The 25,942-nt window shown below is 40.5% G+C and overlaps 1 protein-coding gene across 3 annotated transcripts in view; it reads left to right on the top strand.

The window, feature by feature from the left end:
- Window positions 1-23,626, top strand: part of LHFPL1 (LHFPL tetraspan subfamily member 1) — a 47,229-nt gene extending 23,603 nt beyond the window's left edge. Inside the window, exon 4 of one of the 3 annotated variants that reach the window (XM_010353293.2) lies at window positions 22,679-23,626. In XM_010353293.2, the coding sequence (XP_010351595.1) occupies window positions 22,679-22,860 (182 nt within the window). In that variant the 3' untranslated portion in view covers window positions 22,861-23,626. The remainder of the gene's footprint in view (window positions 1-22,678) is intronic. The other 2 variants (XM_030934366.1, XM_010353294.2) reach the window with 2 other exon arrangements.
- The last annotated feature ends 2,316 nt before the right edge of the window (window positions 23,627-25,942 follow it).

Here is a 25,942-nt window from a genome sequence, read left to right as displayed (position 1 = left end):
TGAATATTTGTTGAATGATTGAATCATGATTATTAACCACTTCTTTGTGCACATTTAGGTTGCTTCCAGTTTTTGGCTTTTCCAAAACATATTTCAGGGAACAACTTTATGTATATGTCTTAGCATACTAGTGTATCTGTAGGACAGATTCTTAGGAGTGGAATGATTGGGTTAATGGTTATTTTAAATTTTCAGAAGTCACTGGTGAATTAAATGTTCTCCAAAGAGACTGTGCTAAGTTATTCTCCAACCCACAGTGTGAGTTTGCCTGATGTCCCATAGCCTCCTCGATTTTGTGGATTGTCAATATTTCAGTTTCTTCCACTCTGGTATCTTCTTTTAATCTGCATTTCAATAATTATGAAAAGGATTAAATAACATTTCATTTTTATTGCTCATTTCAAATAATATATTCAACTCCAGCAACTTTAAAATGTAACAGTGTCTATTTACAATTACAATTCTTTAAAAATCCTTAACTTTTATCCATTTATATTTAAGTCTACTTTGATTTCAGACCCTGATTAGAATGTTCCTGAGATTTGCCTTGGTGTATTTTAGCTTGGAGTCAAAGCCCTTTCTAGCAGCTCATCTCCAACTCCCAGGCAGGCTTGCCATCGAAGGACCTCATGCTGCTTCTCTTGGAGAGAACAGTTTTTAGCATATGCCGTCTTCCTTCAGCAAGGAAAAGAAATAGAAAGGGAGGGGGCAGAGAATGGGAGACCCACTTTATCCTTTCCATTCACTTGTTCATAACTCTTTTTCTTTTTTCTGTGCATAGGATTGAGGAGAATAAAAATGATGTTAACAATAATTAATATGTTTTTGAGCATTTACTATATCCAATACATTATTTTACTTAAACATTGATGACAGGCAGAGAGGGAATAACTGAAGGAGCAAAATTCTTGGCAAGGTGGTTATTAAGTTACCCCAGGGCACAGAGCTTGTAACTGGCAGAACCAGGATTTAAAACCAGGCTTGGGAGTCTCCATTGCCCTAGCTCTCAACCATTACTTAGGTGCTGTGATCATTATGTAACAATAATTGCTATCATTCATTGAATGCTTGCATAGGCATCATATTAATTACATTTTATAATTATTATGCAATACTTCAAATATTTTAAGAGATATGAAGTAATACCATGAACATCCATGTACGTATCACTGATTAAGTAGCTACTTAAAGTTATGTAGCTTGCCTAAGTTCACTCACTCAGCTGGTAGAGTGGCAGAGCTGGAATTTGAATTCCAGCTTAGAAAATAAAACCTTACCAATATGTTTGAATCTCTGTGTATCCTGCCCCAATTACATCTCTGTGCCTCTTCAACAGAAGTAACTACAATCTTGAATTTGGAAGTCTTAAAAATGTTGTATGTACCATTATAGTGGTTGTGCTGTGAACATTAAATTCATTACCATCTTGGTTTCTTAAAACAATTCTGTGAGGTTGATTTCATCTACTGATATTATCCTGAGAGGAAGAATAAGACTCTCATATCCCTGCACTGAGAGCACAAAGCCCTTGGTGCCAGTTTTTTTTTTTTTTTTTTTTTTTTTTTTTTTTTTTTTTTCTTTGGTTGAGACGGAGTCTCGCTCTGCCGCCCAGGCTGGAGTACAGTGGCCGGATCTCAGCTCACTGCAAGCTCCGCCTCCCGGGTTTACGCCATTCTCCTGCCTCAGCCTCCCGAGTAGCTGGGACTACAGGCGCCCGCCACGTCGCCCGGCTAGTTTTTTGTATTTTTTAGTAGAGACGGGGTTTCACCGGGTTAGCCAGGATGGTCTCGATCTCCTGACCTCGTGATCCGCCCGTCTCGGCCTCCCAAAGTGCTGGGATTACAGGCTTGAGCCACCGCGCCCGGCCCGGTGCCAGTTTTAATGAGGCAGCTCCCTCCTTTATGCTACTTGGCATATTTAGCTATGTGTGGCATACAGAATCATAGAATGTCCAAGCAAAATAGATCTTAGCTATCATTTGGGTTTGGTTTGTTCTTTATTATCCTTTGTCTTCAATGTCACCACCTCAAAGTCCCCCACCATCATACTTTTCTATCACAGCATCATTTTGGTGTCTTTTGTAGCACTAATCACAATCTATAATTATTAGATTTGCCTATTTGATTACCTGTGTTCCTTATTAGAATGTAAGCTTCATGTTGGCAGAGACCTTGTGTGTCCTTTTTCACATTCAATGGAGGCTTATTGAGCAAATAAATCTAATCCCACCTCCTCAATATAAAGACAAGAATCCTGAGACCTGGAAAAGGACTTGCCAAGATCACACACCTTAGGTTTTCTGACTTGCAGGCAGGCACTGTACTATGAGGGAAGGAACTTCGATGGTTATAAAAATGGTAGATGTCCTCATGGTGTTTGATTAGTGTTGATAAAGGATATGAAGGAAGAGACAGGGTTTGGTGAGAGAATTCTAGAGGGGCATCTGACTTCAATTAGAGGAGGATTAGGGAAGTCCTCTTCAAGAAGGTAAGATTTAAGAAGAAACCCGAAGGGTGGGTAGGCTTAACCAAGTGAACTACATGAAGAAGAGAGTTCCACACAAAGAGGTAGAATGCTATAAAGGCTCTAACGTGGGAAAGCACATGTTGTATTTGGGTGCTACTCTAAGGCCACTTTTGCTGAATCAGAAGAGTGAGAGTAATGGGAAGAGTAATAGATGATCTCAGAGACATAGGCATTAGTCAGAATTTAAAGGACTTTGTATTTTATCCTAACTGCAATGAGAGACCATTGCAGGGCTTGAAGAAGAAAAGAGATAGGATACGATTTCTATTCTAGGAAGTTTCCTCTGGCAGTGTTATAGAGAATGGCTATGGGGATGGTGACGAGAGTGGAAGCAGGAGACCAGTCAGGAGGCTGAGCCATAGTCTAGGCAAAGACATGAGCATAGCAAAGGTGACTGTGGAGCTGGGGAAAGTAGGCTGTTTCAAAATGTATTTTAAAGGTTTAATCAATTGTACAGGTGGTAGATTTGATATGGGTATGGAAGAGATGTCTGGAAATGGGGAAGACTAGAGGAGAAGCAACTGTGACTAGGATTGGGAAAAGAGAAGAAAACTCAGTTTTAGATAGGTTTTGGAGATACTTGTGTGAGAAATCCAAGTGGAGATGTCAAGCAAGCAGTCTGGAGCTCAGTGAGGTATCTGACCTTGAGTTTAGAAACTGGGAGTTCTTAGTACGTAAATGATGTTTAAAGTACTGGGAAAGAGGATTAATACTAACAGTGGTTATCACCTAGTGAATGTGACCTATGTGCCAGACAATGTTCCAAGTGTTTTATATGTATCATCTCATTTAATCTTCACAGCAACCAAGTGAAATAGGTGCTGTCATTATCTTCATCTTATCATGAGGATGAGAAGTTTACAGAAAGGTAAAGAGACTTACCCGGGATGAATTTAGCTAGGGAGAAAGAGTTGAGTGAGAAGAGGAGAGAGCCCAGTCTTAGTAATGGGAAATTCTTCATATGCAAAGATTGGGCAATCATAGCGAACTCCTATATGGCACTCACTATATATCAAGAGCTCATTACATCTTTGCCACAATCTATAAGGAAGATATGATTAGCCTCATTTACCGAATGGGAAATGGAGGTTAAGAGAGGTTAAGTAACTTGCCTAAGGTCATTCAGCTGTGGAGTGGCAGACAGAAGTCCGATCTAAGCAACACCATCTAACAGAAGTTTCTGCAATGATGGAAATGCTCTCTGTGTTGCTGTCTAACGTGTTGCTAGTCACATGTTGTTGAACAATTATAATATGGCTAATGGGACTGAGGGACTGAATTATTACTTTTAATTTTATTAAATAAATGTCTAATTTTATTAATTAATCTAATGTAATTTTAGTAAGTGTAATAGACACAATGTGACTAGTGGCTACCATATTGCACAGCATGACTTGAGAGAGTCTGTGCTTTTAGTTGCTTCTCTGTACAGAAACTTACTAAGGAGACTCCGAGGAGTAGCCAGAGAAACATAAAAAAGAAAATAAAAAGTGTGGGGGTCACAGCAGCCAAGAGAAAAAGAGTATGTCAAAAAAGAAGGTGTAATCAACTATGTTTAATACTGCTGCATTAAACTCGATGAGGACAGAGAAGTGACCATTGGTGTCAGTCAGACAAAGGTGATCTAGAAGAGAAGTTTTGGAGTTACGGATACTGGCAGTATTGTGAGACGAGGGAAATGAAGCCAATGTGTGTAGATAGTTCTTTCAAGCAATTTTGCTAAGAAGGAGAGCAGAGAAAGTAAGCAGTAGCTGGAGGAGAATGCGGGATGAAGAAAGGCCTTTTCTAAGATGACCAAATGCTTGGATGCTGATGGGAATGATCCTGTAGTGGAGAGAGAATGATGCAAAAAAGCAAAGTCTCTGAGAAACTGAGGGTGCAATGAGTAGGAATACTTTTTTATTGTATTATAAAGAAATCTAAGTAAGAGCCCTGAACAGAGATTTCAAGTGATTTCTTGATATACTTATTTCAACTTCGACGAGATTTTCAAAATCCTCTTAAATCTACCACACTACTAGAGAATTCTTTCATATTCAATGGCATATAGACAGGGGACACCCAAATAGGTCCCACTGAAAACTTAGAGAAGCTATATACTTCTTTTTTTTCTTCACAAAAAACTAGATGTTTATTTGTTCCACACATGAAAAAAGGGATGTGAGAAGTCATGTTCAGCAACATAAAAGGTCTCCCTGATTACTCTGCACAATGAGAATAAAAGGATTCATGAATACACATATTATGACAAAATTTCAGAACATAAAGGATAAACAGAATACCTTAAAAACTCGTAGAGAAGAAAAAGTTATAAAAGACAAAATACATATAAAAATCAAAATCCTTCTGGCAGAATATATTTTATCAAAGTCAATGGATGCTAGATGAAAGAGGTACAATGCTTTTAAAATTTTATACCCAGAAAAACTGTCATTCAAGTAAAATAAAATAATGAAGATTTTCAACATGGAAGGCCATATAACATTTATTTCTCATGCATTTTTCATAAGGGAATATTGGAAGATACATTACAGTCAAAAGAGAGAATAAATCCCAAAAGAGGAAGGCAAGTAATCCAAGAAACCATAACTACAAGTCTGCAAATCTTTGAAGAATGCATGAATGACTCCTCTGTAACATATTAGAAGGCAATTGTTCCCAATTGGAGGAGGCTTATGGCCTTCAGTGAAAAGGTTGATAAGAAAAAGGGAGACTTGAAGAAGGAGAAATTCTGACTGAAAGGTTAGGATAATTTGTGAATAGGAAAATGTCAGATGACAGATAAAAAGAATATTAGAAATGCCCTGATAAACAAACATGCAATAAACATATATAAGAAAGTCATGGTCCAAATATAAAGCAAATGAAAAAGAAGTATACTTTAAAACAATTGGGAGCTAAAGTAAGAATATATTTTAATTTTAAATATGGGTTCATTTATATTAAATTTGCTCAAGAAAATAACACTGTACATGTAACAAGTGAGAAGCATCTTAGTAGAGAACTTGGTCCCTTATTGAACAATATTTACTACTTCCTATTATTGAAAGCACTATTTATTGGTAATAGAGTCAATCTATTGTCAAGGTATGGGAGATTACGTTGTGATTGTAAGATAAAAATAATATGTTTCAACTTATACCTTCTATACCTAACACAGAGTCCATAATAAATGTCCTCATTAATATGTGAAGAATAAATAAATACATCAATTTCTTTTTTAAAGTTACAATTTTTATTTTACAAATGAAAAAGGTAGAAGATAAAAGAATTTAAGAAGTCCTATTTTGTCTAGCATAGGAGAAAAGAGAACACAGTTTTGTGAGTTTTTTTAATATAATATATACTTTAAGTTCTAGTCTATTAAGGTAGAAGTCAAACTATTCCTATGTTAAAGTTTTAGTTTAATCAAAATGAAATGATCAGGAAACAGATTTTTTTTAGCTGATTCTTATACTGTTATTTTCCTTTACTCTTTAGTTCTGAGGAAAAGGACATAAAAATCTTGAATTTTACTCCTGTTGCTCAGTGACAATGTTCAGAGAAATGTGGCATTTTAACCATCATTTTGGTAAACTTGGTTATTTTTGTATGGCCATCTGTCCCTAAACTACATTATTAAGGATATTCTTTTCTAAAAATTATACTTTAAGTTTTGGAATACATGTGCAGAACATGCAGGTTTGTTACATAGGTATACACCTGCCATGGTGGTTTGCTGCACCCGTCAACCATTCATCTACATTAGGTACTTCTCCTAATGCTATCCCTCCCCTAGCCCCCCACCCCCCAACAGGCCCCAGTGTGTGATGTTCCCCTCACTGTGTCCATGGGTTGTCATTGTTCAACTAGCACTTATGAGTGAGATCATGCGGTGTTTGGTTTTCTGTTCCTCTGTTAGTTGGCTGAAAATGATGGTTTCCAGTTTCATCCATGTCCCTGCAAAGAACATGAACTCATCCTTTTTTATGGATGCATAATGTTCCATGGTGTATACGTGCCACATTTTCTTTATCCAGTCTATCATTGGTGGACATTTGCATTGGTTCCTAGTCTTTGCTATTGTGAATAGTGCTGCAATAAACATATGTGTGCATGTGTCTTTATAGTAGAATGATTTATAATCCTTTGGGTATATACCCAGTAGTGGGATTGCTGAGTCAAATGGTATTTCTGTTTCTAGATTCTTGAGGAATCGCCAAACTGTCTTCCACAATGGTTGAACTAATTTACCCTCACACCAACAGTGTAAAAGTGTTCCTATTTCTCCACATCCTCTCCAGCATCTGTTTTTTCCTGACTTTTTAATAATCACCGTTCTAACTGGCATGAGATGATATCTCATTGTGGTTTTGATTTGCATTTCTCTAATGACCAGTGATGAAGAGCTTTTTTTCATATGTTAGTTGACCGCATAAATGTCCTCTTTTGAGAAGTGTCTGTTCACATCCTTTCCCCACTTTTGATGGGGTTGTTTTTTTCTTGTAAATTTGTTTGAGTTCCTTGTAGATTCTGGATATTAGCCCTTTGTCAGATGGATAGATTGCAAAAATTTTCTCCCATTCTGTAGGTTGCCTGTTCACTCTGATGATAGTTTCTCTTGCTGTGCAGAGCTCTTTAGTTTAATTAGATCCCATTTGTCAATTTTGGCTTTTGTTGCCATTGCTTTTGTTGTTTCAGTCATGAAGTCTTTGCTCATGCCTATGTCCTGAATGGTATTGCCTCGGTTTTCTTCCAGGGTTTTTATGGTTTTAGGTCTCTAATGAGACATAGCTGCTTTTAAGTAAGCTTATAAAACTGTCGTGTTATAAATAGCACTTAATTCTAGGGTCATGTCTGTATTGTCCACCAGTGGATCACATTCACAACATGTTTTCATGAACATAATATAATAAGACCCTAAAAAACTCAAGCATAACTGATGGTAATATGCCCTTTTTATAATGAGGAAAACCTGAGATGGAGAGCTAAAGTGATTTGTATAAGGTCACACAGCAAACTAAAGGCAGAATAATGAATGGAACCTATCTTCTAACTCACTGCCTGTGTGCTACAATGACTTTTTTCCTCTCCATTGGTGAGGGTATGTCTTGAGTCATTTGAGAATTTGTTTTCTTTAGGATAGACTTCAGCTCTATTGTTTTCAGAAACAAATGTCTGAAACATCATGGAAAGTACCTAGTGTTGCATCCTGTATCCCCACCTCAACCCCTATCCCCACCCCCAGCCCCTTTCAATCTTTTAGTATAATCAGATTAAACATAAATAAGGAAGTGGCTGGACCTGATGGGATTTTGAAAGAGATCCCAATTGGAATGGATATATATGGGAAACTATTAAATGCCTCTAGATTTGATTTGCACTAATAAAGGAACCTAAATGGTCCTGCTAAACTAAATCAAATAAGAAATATCTACAAAAATTGTTGTGTTCCACATGTTCTAAGAGTATATACAGTTTATTTGGGGCCTCTCTCTGGTCTTCTGGGGTATGTGTTTGGGGGATAGGGAGGATGAATGATTGGATGGGGTTTGGGAAAGATACAGCCTTGAAAACAAAAGCGTACAATTGCATAAAGAATATACCAGCCCCAGCCCTGCAAACCAGGAAAGTTTGACCTCCTTCCTTCCACCGCCTCTTTTGTTTCCAGGTTCTTCTCTTGTGTCTTCTAGTCCATCTTCCAGGTCCCTTGCTGTCCCGAGACTCCCTTGGTGCTCACTCTACCCTCGCTGGAAAATTATGTACCTGACCCTGTCCCACCAGTCTTCAGTTGAACGGTTTAGGAAATTGACTCCTTTTCTTCTTTTCTTCACTTAAAGAAGAAACTAACAGCTAAATATTTAAAACAGAAAATGAACAAACATTAACCAGAACTTGCACTGAAACTTAAACTGAGAGGGACCTTGAGATCAGTCAGTGGGGCAAATAAGGGCAGGTGACTTTCTCAAGGCCCCACAACTAGTGACCTAGGACTAGTTTCCTTACTCCTACGTATACGGTAGATGCTGCTTAATGGCAACCCAGTATCTGTTTCTTGAATGAATCACCCATTCAACAAGAGGGAGAAAATAGGTGAAGGCTCCTTGCAACAGCCCTGTCAAGTGCAATGCCTTTCATATACCTTAATTTTATTAAATAAATGAAAATTTTAAGTTGAGAAAAATGCTTTGCTGGTTGTTAATTGAATTCCAGCCATCAAATGAAGATTTTATGGACTTGATGCCACACAGATGAATTCTTGAGAAGTCCAATTCTAAATTGATGCTATTCTTCACCAAGCCTCTAATTGAAAGGGAGGGTTGGACATAGATTGCCTAGTTGTAAGACTGGGCTTTTGCATGGCTACATTCTTAGCTCTGTGATCTTGGGCAAATTATTCAGCATTTGTGAGTTTGTTACTACCTCATGGATTGTTATGAGGATTAGATGAGATAATGCATGCAATACACTCAGTATAGTATTTGGTATATAGTAACCAGTCAATAGTTGATATCTGATATCATCATCATCATCATCATCCCCCTGATACCAGTTGTTAAAATAAAAATGTTCCCAGTACTTTAGTTTCCAGAAAAAGGACCTATTACAGCAAGGAGCCAGTATATGCAGCATGAAGGATAAATGCACAGGTTAATAGTAGAATGACCTGGGTTTAATGAGAAGAATAAGTGAAGTATAGACACATACAAAACACAATAGGCTGCATTATATGTAACTTGCTATTAGTAGCAGCCCAGTTCTCAAGAGTCTTTTTGGAGGGGATGCCTCAGACTTGGCTTCTGGGAGGGAAGGAGGGACTCCCTCCAACACACACTTGGCAAAGGCCTGCAGTAGAGGCTACCCAAAAGCCATGTGTGTGCTCCCTGTGTTTCCTCTCCTGGAGGTTCATTTCCTTTGCTCTCCCATCATTTCCGCTCATTCTTGCCAGTTCAAAGCCTTTTATGGTGACTTGGGGTTTGACCTTTGTGGGTTCAGTTTCCAGGCATTTCCTGTTACCTTTTCTTTCTGTCAGTTTCCTTCTTTATGGACAGTTTGTTTTCTTGTGCTCACCAGAGCACAAAGAAGCAGGCGAATACATTTCTGTGCCCATAGGGGGGCATCAAAGTGTGGTAGAAACAACCATGGCCAGGGTATCAGGGCACCTGGGTTTTGATCTTCTTAAGCTTGCTTGGGCACGTCACTTTGGCACTCTGAGCCTTAGTTTCCTTGTTTCCACATAGAGAGCATTGGACTAGATCAATAAGTACTCAGAGGCCCCAGATACATGCCTAGCTCCCTGTGTTGTGATATGCCTACTTTTATGGTGAGGTCTTTGATCTAATTTCATGTCTACCTATTTTGTTTTTAAATAACAGAAGAGCAGATATCAGGTCCTCTTAATGTGTACACACACACACACACACACACACAGGAGAAATATATGTTAATTTGCTTGACTATAGTAATCATTTCACTATAGGTATATAAAAACATCATATTGTATATGTTAAAAATGTACAATAAAAACTAAAGCAATCTACTTAACGCATCCCTTCTAGAGGAGAGGAGCTTTTTAGTAATACCCACCCCATGAAGATTAGGTTATAGAGGAAAAGAAAAGAAAAGAAAGTAATACCCACCCATGGAAGCGGGGGCCAGAGATTGGCCAAAGGGATTGTCCAAAGCAACTCATCTATAGAAGGCCATCCGCCCCTCACAATTTTCCTGCAGCATCAGCTAGAATGCCCTGGCAGGCAGTCCTTGAAAATTCATGGCTTAGGTGTTGCTTAAGATTTTTTAGTTGCCCATCTAGCCCACACATAGAGGGATATCCAGCCAGAGAAGAAGCTGTGTTGGGCTGGAGCAGGCAGCGGGGAATCAGTCAGTTAAAGGGCAACTTAAGCAGCTGCTCTGTGAGGTAGGTGGTATCGCTTCTGTTTTACTCATGGGGAGCTGAAACTCAAAAAGGTTTGATGCCTTGCCCCAGAGGTTAAGTTTGTGACAGGACGTGATTTCAACTGCACATCCGTAGTGCTTGGCATGCTAAGTGTTGCACTGAATGGAATGAACAAATTATAAGGTGGCTCTGTTTCTATCTAACTGTATGACCATAGATAAGTAATTTCACTTCTTTAAACCTGTTTCCCCATGACTAAAGTGAGGATGATATTACCTATGGATATGGTTTGACTGTGTGTCCCCATCAAAATCTCACCTTGAATTGTAATAATTCCCACGTGTCTAGGGCAGGACCAGGTGGAGATAACTGAATCATGGGGGAAGTTTTCCCCATGCTGTTTTCATGATAATAAGTGAGTCTCACAAGATCTGATGGTTTTATAAGCATCTGGCATTTCCTCTGCTTGCACTCATTCTCTCTCCTGCTGCTCTGTGAAGAGGTACCTTCTGGCATGATGATAAGTTTCCTGAGGCCTCCCCAGCCATGTGGAACTGTGAATCAATGAAACCTCTTTTAAACCTCTTTTTCTTTTCTTTTCTTTTCTTTTTTTTCTTTTCTTTTCTTTTCTTTTTTTTGAGATGGAGTCTCACTCTGCAGCCCAGGCTGGAGTGCAGTGGCACGATCTCGGCTCACTGCAGCCTCTGCCTCCCAGGCTCAAGCGATTCTTCTGCCTCAGCCTCCTGAGTAGCTGGGATTACAGGCGTGCGCCACCACGCCTGGCTAATTTTTGTATTTTTAGTACAGACAGGGTTTCACCATGTTGGTCAGGCTAGTCTCGAACTCCTGACCTTGTGATCCACCCACCTCGGCCTCCCAAAGTGCTGGGATCAGGCATGAGCCACTGTGCCCAGCTTTTTTTTTTTTTTTTTTGTAAATTACCCAGTCTCAGGTATTTCTTCATAGCAGCATGAGAATGGACTAATACACCTACCTTCAAAAATTGTTTTGGCCATAACGTGACAAAATGCACATAAATGTGCTTTATGAAAATAATGCTCTACAGGTACAAGGCATAACAGATTAGAAAGCTAATTTACCATTAGATTTTCTCACTGATCATCTTCTATTAAAAATAGTGAGGTGCTTAAAGTAATGAGACTCTATACATCCCATGGGCCACTAAGCTACTTTCATTTTGAACAGAAAAATAATGACGGTGCTTATAAACATTTCTATCTTTTCTGACATAGTCTGCATGAGAATGGGGTGCTCACCACTGGAGTAGTTGGTGACTAAAGCGACTTCCAGCTTGATGACTCCAGAGGAAAACAAGGCTGTTACAATAGCCTGAAGGACAGGTCTTCTGCTTCACTTGGCCTTATTTTCACATTGCCTTGCAGAGGGCCTAGTAGGCTCAATGACTGGAAAAATGAAAGCAGAATTGTGAGCCAGTTGTCTATGCATCATATGACCACACGATGGCAGTAAAGTCAGGTGAATTCATTCTCTGCGGCTGTCTCAGTCCTGCCTCTGATCCTTAGCTCAAAGAATGTGAATCACACTTAATTCCTTGCTTCTGTTTCTTCCAGTTAACGTCTGGGCAACATGGTGAAGCCCCGTCTCAATAAAAAAAAATTTTTTAAAAAATATTTTTCACCATGTTGCCCAGGCTGGTCTCGAATTCCTGGACTCGTAAGCTGCCCACCTCGGCCTCCTAAAGTGCTGGGATTACAGGCGTGAGCCACTTGGCTTGACATTAACTGATAGTATTACTATTGTTATTAGTATAGGTTGGACAATATAGAAGGTTTTTTAATAAAGTGAAATGGGTTTCAAAGGCAGGAACCGGGAGGAAAACTAGAGACAACTGTAATCCTAGGACCAATTCCCTGGCAAGGCTAGAGTTACAGGGGTGAAAATATATGTTATATCTGGGTTCTATGTCATATGACTTTTTCAAATCTTTGTCACCAAGCCACACCCTGGTGAACTGTGAGAAATTACGAGAAGGAGACAGATGTATCTTTCAAGTGAAAGCCGCTAGCACTGCATCAAGCACAAGTGTAGGCTTCCAATAAATGTTGATTCCTCTTGCTTTTCCTCTAAGAGTTAGACTGATGTGGGCTAATGATATGGTCATATCCAGTGGTTCCCCATGGAGCTGTGTATCAGAATCATCTGGGCTTTCTCCCCAGACATACTAATTTTGTAGAACTGGAGTGGGGCCTAGGAATCTGTATTTTACTACTCTCTCAGACACTTTTGGGAACTTGTTGGACCAGGTGGGAGCGTGTTTAGCTGAGATGAAGAGGATCTGAGAAGTATTAATTATTCTAGGCCTGGTGCTAAGCGTTTTGCATGTGTCATCTTTTTGACCTTCGTAGCTGCTCTGTGAGATAGGTGGTATCACTTCCACTTTACTCTTGGAGAAGCTGAAACACAGAAAGGATAAATGGCTTGCCTCAGAGGTTCATTTTGTGTAAGGACATGATTTCCAGCCCAGTTCCCTGTAACTCTCATCCCAGACTCTTCTCCCTGTATCACACTGACTTCCTGAGCACACACAGACCTGGACTCAGTCTCTATATTCTCTAAGTGGGGACCTTGGTCAGACACTTTATCTGACTGTTCGATTCTTTCCTCTATAGTAATTCCTGCCTCTGGCTGGGACTTGAAGAATGAATAAAACAAATGAAAAATAAATAAATGAGATAATGGATTACAGAATACCTTAAAAATGATGCAGTGCTAAACTCATATTGGGTGGTATTTGTGGCATTTGTCATTACCCAGGAACTTTGGACCTGGAAAAGTCTCTACTATCCTTTGGCTGATAAAGCATGAATGGAAATAGCTAATGTTCAAAGCTGACATTGCTGGTATGGGGCTAATTTAATGGCTAGAATGAGGGAACATGCACTTCTGAGTCCTGACGTAAGTCAGCTCACTGGGTCTGGCTTTCTAGCATTCTTGAATATTTGAGGATTAGGTCAAAACTTAATAACAGTCACTCAATAAGCATATTCTGGACATTCACTGTATTCAAGATGCTGAATAAGGCATTGTAAAAACTACAAAGAATTTAAGGATATAGTCTTCAACAAGCCTGTAGTTTATTTGAGGAGTCATGATCCATACACACACACACACAGATGGAATCTAACAAAAGCAGCCATAATGATGTCAATCACAAATGTGTAGTGTCGTCAGAAGGAGTAAATTACTGTTGTTTTGCTAAGGCACACAATAAGAACTCTAGAATCTATCTTCCTTCTCTTTGTGTAAGTTCTCATCTAGATTACTGAAAATAGCCCCTGACTCTCTCTCTCCCTGTTCCACAAAGGTACTGCACATTAACCCCTTTATCTATCTCCCATTTGGTGGACAAACTGACATTTCTAAAATGCAAATCTGATGTCATTGTCCTTCTTTAGTAGCGGTTCCCCATTGCCTTCAGGGTGAAGTCTGGATTCTTTAGCAAGGCCTACAGGGACTCTGACTATCACTTCCATCACCACCCTATCTTCTTCTCTTGCCCAGCCACCTCGAAAATACCATGTTCCTCCACCCTTTTGCAACTTTGCATGTGCTACTCTGTTTGCTAGGAATGCCCTTTTTTCCTTCCTTACCTAGCTAACTTTTTATTTTTCCCTGAAAACTCCCCAGCTCCTTTCAACTGGATTTGATATCTCTCATCTATATCCTTGTAGCAGTCCATATCGGAGCACTTGTCACACTAATAGTCTATTTCCTTGTCCCATTTCTGCTTCTGACTCCCTTTCACTCATCTAGTTTGTTGATCTTACCTATGAGAAAACAATATGTTTACAGAGCTTACTATAGTGACTGGCATATAGAAGCATTTAACCAATATTAGCTATTACTATTCCAGTAACTGACTTATTTAGCTGAGAAAGTTTAAGTGGAAGCAAGCAGAGGGCTACTGAGCATATGTTAGGGGAGAGGAACCAATTTCCCAGAGGCTAAGTGTCCTCAAGAGCTAGCGCTGAATCAAATACATCCAATATTTGGTCAGATGGGTTTTAACCCGTCTCCTTGAGGAGAGCGCCCAAAGCTCTTCTGAGAAGCTGCTCCAGGTGTAGCTAACAGGCTGTATAAAAGGCAACATGGGGTGACACAGAAGTGTTTTTCAGAGGCAGCTAAAGGTAAATCTGGCGAGAGACCTAGAAGCACAATTTAACTTGGCCTGAGACATGAAAGATGAGCAGAGTAGCTAAAACTCAGGATAGTTATATGAAAAGTGATATAAATAAGCAATACAGGTTGGCAAAACATGAGGAAAGGTCAGAAGCTAATGCTCAATAGTTGCGAGGAAGATTTTAATCGAAGGACTCAATTTGTTTGGCAGAAGTGTGTGAGAGAGAAAAGAAAAATCAGCCAAATCAGGGCATTTCAGTCATCATGAGGGCTTGGCTCTTCTTTGAGTACTCGCATGGACTTTCTAGCAAGTGCCCTGGTCTTCCCTTACCCTTTGGAACATTGGGTTGAACCACGATGAAGCTGAAAACCCAGAATGTCCTACCCCTCCAGCAGACCTGACTGGACCAAAAAGTCAGTGGCTACTCACAATAGCATATTTACCTGAACAACTGAAGTTTTCAGTGGGGTTTTTCTTTTTATTCTTCTTCTCTAGCAAAGGAGCCTGGCAGGCTTCTGGAATCTTCAGTAGGTTCTGGGCCTCCAATCTGGGCTGCTGTTGACACTCACGCCCAGCTTGGAGAGTGAGAAGAGAGATGTTCTCATAGCTTTGGCTGTCTTTTTGCTGGGGGCCGTGGTGGGGGTGGTAGGATGTTTGGCAATTGCTCTTGAATTCGTTGGCTTTGCTTTATCTTTGTGGATTATTCATCTGTGTTTGCTGAACCTAGCAGAGAAAGTTCTCTGCTCATTTAGCTTGGCTGCATTAAAAATATTTTTATGTTGCTACCTATAAAGACCCTAAAGTCAACAGTATGTTTCTGAAAAGATGCGACCACCAGCTCTTGCTAACATAAAATTCAGGTCCTCATGGCAAAAATATGTTGAGTCAGCGAATAGCAACCACCACTTCCTCCCTTACCCTACCATGTGTACAAAACGATAGTTTGGAAGATGGGTTGTTACCTGGTTTCATGACTTTAGATGGTGCCACAGTGTTGAGAAGAACAGCTGGCTTTCCTGAACTGAGTTTGCTTTGGAAAAAATAATACCCTCAATAGGAAGAGGTCTGTAAAAGCTTAACCCTCCCCAGCCATCAGTCTCCATGTGCCATGATCCCTATCTCTAGTGTTCTAATCTTCCACCCACCCCATTGATTCTCCTTTAGTCTCTTTCTCTTCTTTGATTTCTCTCTATTCCTTCGCCTCACTCCCTACTCTATCAAATTCCAAAGGATTCCTAGGTGTTTCTCTGTAGCTGAGGGTTTTGTCCTCAGGGCCAGTATAGGCTACCTGGCTTGATATGTGGAAGCCTATGAAGGCCATCGAGGCCCCCAGGTCACTCCCAAGCAGACTTCTCTCCATATCTGTCCTGTCCCTCTACACTGGGTGGTGAAGTTGAGGATGATATGCAGGTTCCCATTTTAGATTCTTCTCTATCCTTGGTGTCATGCCTTCCCTTCTTTTGCCTATCTAAGGCCAGGGCAGTGTCTCTTAAACTTCCTGATTATTGGAGTATATTAGATGAAAAAACAAATGCTAATATTGTTCTCTTTGCCCCTTACCTGAAACACTCTCCAGTCTTCTGATTGCAATAATTCCTAGAAATTGGATCTCATCTTTCTAGTGGAATATAACCCTCTATCTACACCTTTGAACTATTCGCATTGCCCAAATGGATTTTTCCCTTCTTGCTTGACCCTGAAACTCCAAACTGCTTCACAATTCTTACCCCATCTTCATGAGCCTCTCCCCTGCCACATCAATATCGAACACTTCTTACCATAATCCGGGGTCCTAGCATGCTTGTTTTTTCCCTTCTACAGTAGCAGCTCTCAAAACTTGACTGTTGGCAACACTTGTGTGAAATTAAATCGTCATAGATCTGAAGGTGCCATTACATTTCATGTAGCCCTATTCAGTTTTGGAGGTGTTAGTTGTCATTGTGGGCTTGCTATATCCCTGCTTCCCTGACTCTTCCGCCAACCTTTCAGGAGCCTGGAATTTCATCAGATGATTCTCTGAAAGAGAAGACTCAATTCACTCAAAAGACAGACTTACCTCACTCTCTTTTTATGCCCTTTCTTTTCAACATTGTTTCCTTCTTCCTCCAAAGAGAACTCCTTTTTTTGATTCACTCTCGAGCATTCTTGGTTTCTAAGCTGGCATTCTGCACATGGCCCCTGAATGAGGGAGCCACTCTATCAGATTCTGACTCACTCTGGTCCATAATTTTGATGCCCACACCACTGCTAGGTCCTACCGCAAGCACTGGGTTGGGGCTAACTCCCCATAGCTCATCATGACCCATTGACAACTAGCCAGACACCACAACCCTGAAGGGCATATGACTGCGGCTCTAGGGAGGGTGGTCAGTTTAAGTGGCTGCCAGTGACAATTTATCTCTAAACAGTGAGCTGTAAAACATAACATAGTGCTGCATCAAAGGAAACAGAGTCAAATTCCAAACCAATTTGATTTGCAACTTGGAATAAAAGCAACGTGTCTTGATTTAAATGTCAGGCCCACTGCTGAGTGATGATTTAATAACTCATATGAGGGATTCTGTCACAGCAAATTCAACACTGGAGTTGAGTGACTCACAGATAGAGTGTTAGAAATGATACAGAAGAGCACAAAAAGGAATAGGCTTTTCTCAGGGCTCATCCAGAATCTTTGCATAAAGCTAATTTGCAGTTAGAACCTCTTTTCTCCCCCTATCCTGCCACCGATCTTTCTCTTCACAGACACCCATGCATGGATATGGAGAAAATTTCTAGGTGTGATGTCATCTCCCTGCAGTATCTTCTAAGGACACAGACTTTTAACAATTCTAGCATGGAAGTAGAGTCAGTGCATTTAATCTGAAGGCAAGGAAGCGGTTAGTCTGGTGTTTCTCAAGGGACTTTAAGAGCGCATTTGGTCCTAATGTGATGTCTTTAGGCGGGTACTTAATTTTTTTCCCCCATTTTAAGGGTTAAAGAGCTGAGACCTGGTGGAGTCAAAACATTTATTCATATGTTTATCCTGTCTCCTTACTCCCAGGGAATCAGTGCTTCCTCCTCAATACCTTGTGAGATCTCTCCCCTTGAGTTTCCCTTGCCTTCCAGGGGGTAACATACCAGAATGCTCAACACTGACCATGCCTCAGTCCCAGTCTGCTTCCCAGGTCAAGAAGGAACCATGCATGGCCGTTCTTAAGGGAGGAAATTCCATTCTGTTGGGCTAATCTTTTAGTCATCAAGATTTATTTTGAATATCATTTAAAGTATAAATATCTGGTGTTTGTCTACATGAAGATTGCTCAACCTAGACAATATCGACACTTTTTGGCCAGATCACTTTTTGTTGAGGAGAACTTTTTTATGTATTGTTGGATGTGTAGCAGTGTCCCTGGCCTCTGGTTAACTCTCTCTGCCTATGTCCTCCATGTGCCTCCAATCTATTTGACACAGACCTTTCAGATTAATATTTCCAAACAATACCTCTAACTTAGTGGTTCTCAATAGAAAGCAACCTCCCCTCACACCAGGGGACATTTGGCAATGTCTGGTGACATTTTTGGTTTTCACAACTTGGTGGGGAGGAAGAATAAGCTGCTTTAGACATATAGTGGGTAAAAGCCAGGGTGTTACAGTGTACAGGAAAACCGCCCCCTGCCCCCGCCCTCGCACCAAATAAATGTCCAACCCCAAATGTCAATAGCGCCAAGGTTGAGAAACCTTGCTCTAGTATATCATTCGCTGCTCAGAACTTTCCATTGTTTCACACTGCTTGTCAGAAAGATGACAGATTTCATGACCTCTCCTGATGTAGATTCAGTTTATTATTTTGTCAACTATAGCTCCTTTTTGGAAACAACTCTGAATGTTATGCTTTTTCTGAAACATGTCATGTGCTTTCTCACTCACATAACTTGGCTCACACCAACCACTCCCTCTGCCTAGAATGCCCACTTCCCACTACTAAAGCCAAGTTGAAATGTAGCATCTACAAAGGCTTACCTGAGCTCAAATTTTCCCAGCTGCAAATAATTCCTCCTTCCCTGGATATTCCTATAGTATTTTACACCTATATCTCTTAAAGCACTTATCATAGTCATACTACAATAGAAAATATGAACTGGAAGGGGCTTTTAGAATTCTCTTCAGTAAATCCTTTCTCTAAAAGTAAAGGAAACGGAGGTCCAGAAAGGTGAAGTAATTGGCTGAAGGTGTCGTATATTCTCGTAACACTTGGACTGTAGTAATTTGTGTTCTTGGTTTCATTCTCCTAGCATGGTTGAAATGGATGATCATGAACTTTGAGTTAGGTCTGGCAGTCAAATTGCAATTCTGACACTTATAAGTGGACCAAGTCATCTACCTTTCTGAAACTCAGTTCCCTGAGCAGTAAATGGAAATAATCATGGCTGTGATGAGAATTAAATGAGATTGTGTATTAAAAATGCCTAGCATATAGTCGGTACTCAATACATGTTTGTCAGATGAAAATAAGGATCAATAGTACTTTAAATAATGGGATTTAGGAATGGGTGATGGTCCATAGGACTTCACTAAAAGGCGACAAGAGGCAAAATATGGCAACTCATTGCCACCTGCTCCCTACTTTTGCACCCTTCCATAGACGGTTTCCTCAGTGAGCCATCAGACCAGCATGCAAGTTTTCTGTGGAGTAACTGAGTGCTGACAGTGGCTCTCCAAATGGTAAGGTAGTTCTTAAAAGGTCTGCTTTTTCTTTTTCTTTTACAATGCCAATGATATAATCTCTTCCTTTCCTCCAGTATATAACAGGTAGAGTTGTGGGGAGGGATGTGGAGGTAAGATATATTTCCCCTCTTTCTCCTTAGTTTCCTTTATGACAGCAGCCTGGGGCTTAGATGCCTTCAGAGGTCTAACAGGAATCTCTGTGAGAGGGAATTCACAAGGCACTTGGGATGGCAATAGGAGCACTTTAGTGTTGGCTCCTAGCCCAGTGATACCTGGTTCTGGCTTCAATGAGGTTTACTGGGGCCTTTCTAGCCAGTTCTTCACTCTGGAACTGACCACTCTGTCAGCTTTCTTCCTGCCTAGGGCTTTGGGATAATGGCATGCTATGCATTTATTCTCTTCATTCAGAGAAATGAGTCTTTCCCTGATCCCAGGGTGCATGTACCTAATAGAAATATCCTTGCTCCTCGAATGAGGGGATGACCTGACAGGCAGCTGAAGAAACAAAATGAGACTTTTGATGTCTTATCTAGACTAGATTTGGAATAAGCTGGGGAGGATAAAGTTGCTTGACAATGGGCCCACCTCAGAGCTGGCTCCTCTCTGCTCTGCCAGGTGAGTACAGGAGATTTTTGTTGGAGGGGGTTAGAAGAGAAGCTCAGGTGAGTCTATTACAACTTGACTTAGGAACCCCCCTCCTTAGGGCTTACAGGTCAAGGGTCCTGTAAGAGGAAAATGCTTTTGGGTGTGATGAAAAAACCTGCAGAGGGCAGAGCACTGGATTGAGAGTGAAGAGACTTGGTCTGGATTTCTGCCTCTACCTCTCTGTTTCTGAGAGAGTTCCCAGGGCTATCACCATAGCCTCATATTATGGTTTGTGAAGTAGATGCAATAAAGTCTGCAGTCTTCCTCCCAGTGATGGCAGAAGTTGAAGGTTTTCCAGTCTCTGGAGTTTTCACTCTGTGAATTCCAAAACATTGTTCAAACCTTCCTACTTTGTGTATGTGAACCAGGGAGTCTGTGTGTGCATGTGTGTGTGTGTGTGTGTATGAGTGTGTGTGTGTGTGTGTCTGGGGGAGGAACAACAAGGCGGGGATACAGCTCTATAGGCTGCTTGTCTCTATACATTATTCTTCAGTTTACTGTCTTCAGAGTCCACCATTGTTGTTCTTGTTTAAACTACTTTGGAGATAGTTGAGCTCCTTTCTCAAAGGAGGCTTCTTTTTCAAATTTGCTCTTTCTGAGGTTCGCACTATTTTCTTAGCTGCTGTAATTGGGCTTTCACCATGATTTTGGGTGGGACCACAGGAGTTCAGGAACTTATATGACTGCCCAGGTCTATTGGTAAAGTACTATTTCCTCTGAAGGACTGTAACACTTGACACTGGTCATAAGAAGGGATAAGGGATCCATTCACCCATTCAAGTAGAGAGGAAGGACACATGGTATTGTGAGAGGCTCTGATGAGGGAAGTTGACTTAGGAAGGTCAGAGAAAACTTCACTGAAGAATTAATGATTATGTTTAGTCCTGAGGAATTATTAAACATTGACTAAGTAAAGAAAGTAGTGGAAAGTATATGCATATATGTGCACATGCAGTAAATATTTTAGGCAAAGGAAACAGAACGTGCATAAGCCTTAAGGTACAAGGGATCAGGGCACATTCCAGAAAGAAATAAAATACTATATTCGCTTGTTTTTCAACTTTAATTCAAAATTTAAGCCATAATTTTAGGTGTTAAGGGTTGAAAATGCCAATGTACTCAGCTTTGAAGTACTGTTAGGCTAAATCACACATACTGAAATGGTACCCACTGTGAATAGAGCACGTGAAAGTATAATCACAAAAAGAAACAAATGCATCTGTACTATTGAGCTAACAATCTGGAAGAGAGGAAAGGACAGATAAAACTGTGAAATGTAAATCTTTCACCCAATATTTTGTCCAGCAGGTACATCTGTCTATGGAGTATACAGATACATTCCTGGAAGGCTACTTGATTGAGGTGACATGAGCCCAATGGAATGAATCAAGGGAGGGCTTCAAGCAGGTGCCAAGTTCTGGATTGTGCTCTGAGGAAGCTATAGATTGATTAATAAGAGGAGAGAAGATGTTTCTGGCAGGATAAACAGCATGAGACATGACTTGGTGGTAGACTATTTTATTTCTGAGATGGGAAATGTGGGGATAAATTAGGCTGGCCTGAATGGGAAAGCAAAGAAGCCAAGCTTGGGGCTATCTTAGACTCTTTCTAGGACACACCAACTAATCAATTAAAAGCAGTAAAATTAAGGTTCACCAGGTACTATGTGAAAATAAATAATTGGTTATTTGAATTTAGCCTTTTAAAAAATAAATTGTCATACAGATCAATCTTGACATCCTCCACTGACTGTAGTCAGGATTAACTTTCTTCAAGATTTAGAGGTCGGTGAAAGTTGCTGCCTGTCTTTCTTTTCAGGGCCTTTCTGCAATTTTGTATCACTGGGACCCTACCATAATTTATGGAGTCCTGTTTGCTTAACTTTATTTTAGCAGTTAGTTACTTTGATACCTTGTAAAGTAATAGGTCTTATTTCTCTAGGCATTGACATTTTCTGAAGGATGGCTGAAAAGTCACAAATCTTTCAGACAAAGGAACCTGTCTCTGATGGAATAGCAGGTGGTGGGGTGGATGTCTTTGAGCAGGTGACCTTTCCTGTTACCTTATAAAGAGAAAACTACCTACTTCAAAGCCTGGCTTTGATTCCAATGCATATTTCTTTCCTGGGTGTTGAAAGGCTAGGTTAGGATAGAGACATGATGTAAGAGGGAGTGGATTTTATTTTACCTGTCTAATCCCCTGATGATGCAGGCAGCCCATGTACAGTATTCTATCACTGTGATTAAAAGTGTGGAGTTTTGAAGTCATGATGAGTCAGCATTTATATCTTTAGCACTTGCCCTGTGTGGTTTTCAGTTGCCTCATCTTCTGTAGCTGTGTGTGCCTCAGTTGCTTTGTCCTTTGTAAAACAGGGATAATAAGAGTACCTATCTCATATAATTACTGTAATGATCAGTGAGGTATATGTTTAAAGAGCTTAGCATAATGCTTGACATCTTATCAAGTTGTTCTTGTCATCATTGTCATTAGCATTGCCACCCATACCACCCCCAAGCTCCTACTCTAACAAAAAAATAAAATCTTACAACCTCTTACTAAAAAGCAAAGATCAGCAGTCAGCACAGAAGGAAAGAACAAAATAGGAAGCCCAAGGGCATTCACTGTTTCCTATTCTCATCCTAACCATAGCATCTCAAAGAGAATGTATAAAAACTGTACTTTCTGGAATCATTTCTATAGTTCATTACCAAAGAGAAAATATGAAAAGACAACCCAATCCTCATTCTCTGTCCCTGTTCTCACAGGTACATGTCGGCTTGGCTGGGCCTATTACTGTGCTGGAGGTGGAGCAGCTGCAGCCATGTTGATCTGCACCTGGCTCTCTTGCTTTGCTGGAAGAAACCCCAAGCCTGTCATATTGGTGGAGAGCATCATGAGGAATACCAATTCTTATGCTATGGAGCTTGATCATTGCCTCAAACCTTGAGCTTTGAAAGAAGATTGGAGAGGGTGGGAAATGGGAGGAGAGAGCCCTGAAAAGAGGTACTAAGGATTAGGCCATTTGTCATCTAACTGTCATTAGTGTAGCCTAGTGTTTGCATGTTTTTTAAACTAATTGTCATTCATTTTCACTTATCTTTTAGCCAGTAGGTCACTGGCTGTTTATAAAATTCATCTAGAGGAAACATTCTCAGACATTTACCCAACTGGCAAGTACCTGCTAACCCAAAGACCCAAAGTACTCCTTTATGCAAAATAGGATCCAAAGCGAAGGCTGGGTAAGGATAGTTGTGCAGAGAGGGAGCATGAGATGGGCAGGGCTGGTTCCTACCACTCCATTCACACAGTTCATTCCCAAGTATTTATTGCCACCCCCAAACATCTCTGGAGTACTACTGTTCAATTTTTGTGTCATGATCAGGAGTATGCCTTGACTCTTCCTTTTTTTTTCCTGCTTTTCTTTTTCCCCCTGGTTGTGGGGAAGCTTCGGGAGAGGGGGGAGGGTGACTCACAGTGGGGAAAACATTAGTCAAGGATACTTGCGTTTAGCCTGGAGCCCCTTCCTCATTATGCTTTAGAATATTCATAGGCATTCATTTTGTGTTCTGACTGGGTGATGAGCAAAAAAATATATAGTAGCAAATATTCCCTAATCCTTTATACATACAGAAATGGTGTTCATCAAATGTACTGAGAATAGACTAGCATTTGTGGGGCACTCAATCAATTTAAATTCATGGTGACAGTGACAAGGATGTTTCTGTTAGATACTTATTGAAATTTCTATCAGAGATCATTTGTATTGACTAGGAAATCCACGGTGGCCTTTTACCCCCTATAGTCACTCCTAATGTGACATAAGTTCATCTGCCTGTTTCAAAGACTGTTCGTCAAATGATCTCTCCTCCATCTGGGGCGAGTTAGCCACAAAAGAACACAGCACTTATGTCACCTAGGGCTGATGTATTTTTAGGCCTGGACTCCATCCCATCTGTGCTCAAGGTTGATGGATAGTGTAGAAGAACTTGGTGTCTCCTGGGGGCAGAGTTTGTCTCGCTCCTCCCCCACAACCCCAGTTAATTTAGGCCAGCTCTATTGTTCCAAGCTACAGCTTTAGGGAATGGGGAGGGCTTGTGATTCAAAAGGCCAGCTCATCTGTTTCTATTCTTAATAATTCCAGCATGTTTTTGGTACACCCCTACCTAGAGGGATAGAAATAGAAAAAAACTGGCTTCATAAGTTACATTCCATCTCATGAGAGGTCAGAATTCTTCCATTGGCTTTACATAGGTAAGTGAATTTAAATGCTTCCCTCATCTACAGTTGATTCATTCACTGCGTCACTCATTCAGAAAACATTTCTTGAGTATCTTACTGTGTGACACATTCTGTGCTAAGTTCTGGGGATAAAAGGACAAAGACAGTTTCTCACCTTAAAAGGGATAGTGGTGAGGTATTGAGAGACATGTCAACAAGTACTTGTCAGTGTATTAAGTGCTAGAAAAGTGAAGAAGAATAGCTAAATGATCACAGAGAAGTAATTAAACCAACTTGGCATGACGGGGTTCATGGGAAAGCATCCTAGCAAAGAAGATACCTAAGATGGGTCCGAAAGATGAATAGCAGGAGCTTTGTCAGCAAAGGCAAAGAGTGCACAAGACAAGCAATGATGGCAGCCAAGTCATGGAGACAGCATTAGAATGACAGATGTGTGTAAAAAGAGGTGGCAAAAGCTGAAGTTGAAAATGGAAGCAATAGCCAGATTCCGTGGGACCTTTTACTCCATAATAAGGCGTTTGAATTTTATCCTAAAGAAGGGTCATTGAAAGGGAAGTGACATGAACAAACTTGTAGCTTTCAAAGATAAGTTTGGCTAAAGTGAGGAGAATGAAAGAAAAGAAGAGGAGAACTAGAGATATTTCAATAATCTAAGTATAAAACGATCAAGGCCTGGAGGAAGGTAGTGATTGTGAGGCTGGAGAAGACGGATGAATTTGAAAGAAGATATTTAGGAAGTACATTGTCTAATGGATATGTGTAGGTATTGGCAAGTGAAAATTTTGGGATGACCACTCTGGTATGTGAGCGACTCCTATCATCAAGATGGCAAATGCAAGATGAATAACAGGTGGTAGGGAACTGGTGATTGAATTCATGTCAAGTATTATCTCCCTCATGGAACTGCATTAAGTGTTTAAGGTAAGGCCAACTTGAACATACCTCAATGGGAAGGAAGCAATGTAATGTGTTTGCAGCACCTCCTTTCTTTAAGAAAGATGACTAAGAACAGCTAAAACAAAAATGCAACTAGCTTAAACCTCAATTTTATTGTGTAGACACAATAATGTAACTTTAATTTAGGAAGGCCTGCTGTATAGAGAATATGTCAAATATTTGAGAAAAGGCCGATAGCTAACTTCAGAAAAGATAGTTGGATCAGGCGATCTCTCTTCTCGGGTGAGGCATCCTTCTGGATTTCTGTAGGACAGACTTTGTCAAAGTGAGTGTATAAGTCAGAATCCTGCCAAGAAACAGACGGTATACTCAAGGAGTTTAGCGGAGATGAGCTTAGTGAAACGACAATTTATGATGGTGTGTGCAGGGTTGAGGGAACTTACCACTGATGGTGAGGCATAGAAAGAGTATGAACAGTGAGGGGCTATTATTATTAATACTCTTAACACTGAAAGGACAAAGGGAAAAAACAGTGTCATTGGCATCCAGTAAGTACTGCACATGTACAAGAGGGGCTGCCTCACAGGAGCTGTTGCTTCAGGTAGCACAATGTAGTCTCTGCCCAAATGCAGTAAGGAGGGAGAGCGGGGAATGAACACCCATATCTCACTCCCTTTCCACTCTTTGATCTCATGCCAGTGCCCGTCATTAGCCAGATCCAGCCATACAGCAGCTGGAAAAGAAGCCTGTTGCTATAGTCAATTGAAGTCAGACTCCTTTGGCACAGAGCATGGCAGGCAAGGGTGGAGAATGAAGCTTGGGGGTATGAGGGGCCAATGGAAAATAACATTTCAGTGAGTGCTCTTAGCCACCAGACAATGCCATTGCCTTAT

Source organism: Rhinopithecus roxellana, chromosome 7 (genome assembly GCF_007565055.1).
Source record: "Rhinopithecus roxellana isolate Shanxi Qingling chromosome 7, ASM756505v1, whole genome shotgun sequence".
Taxonomy (NCBI): domain Eukaryota; kingdom Metazoa; phylum Chordata; class Mammalia; order Primates; family Cercopithecidae; genus Rhinopithecus; species Rhinopithecus roxellana.
This window is presented reverse-complemented; position numbering and strand designations above follow the sequence as displayed.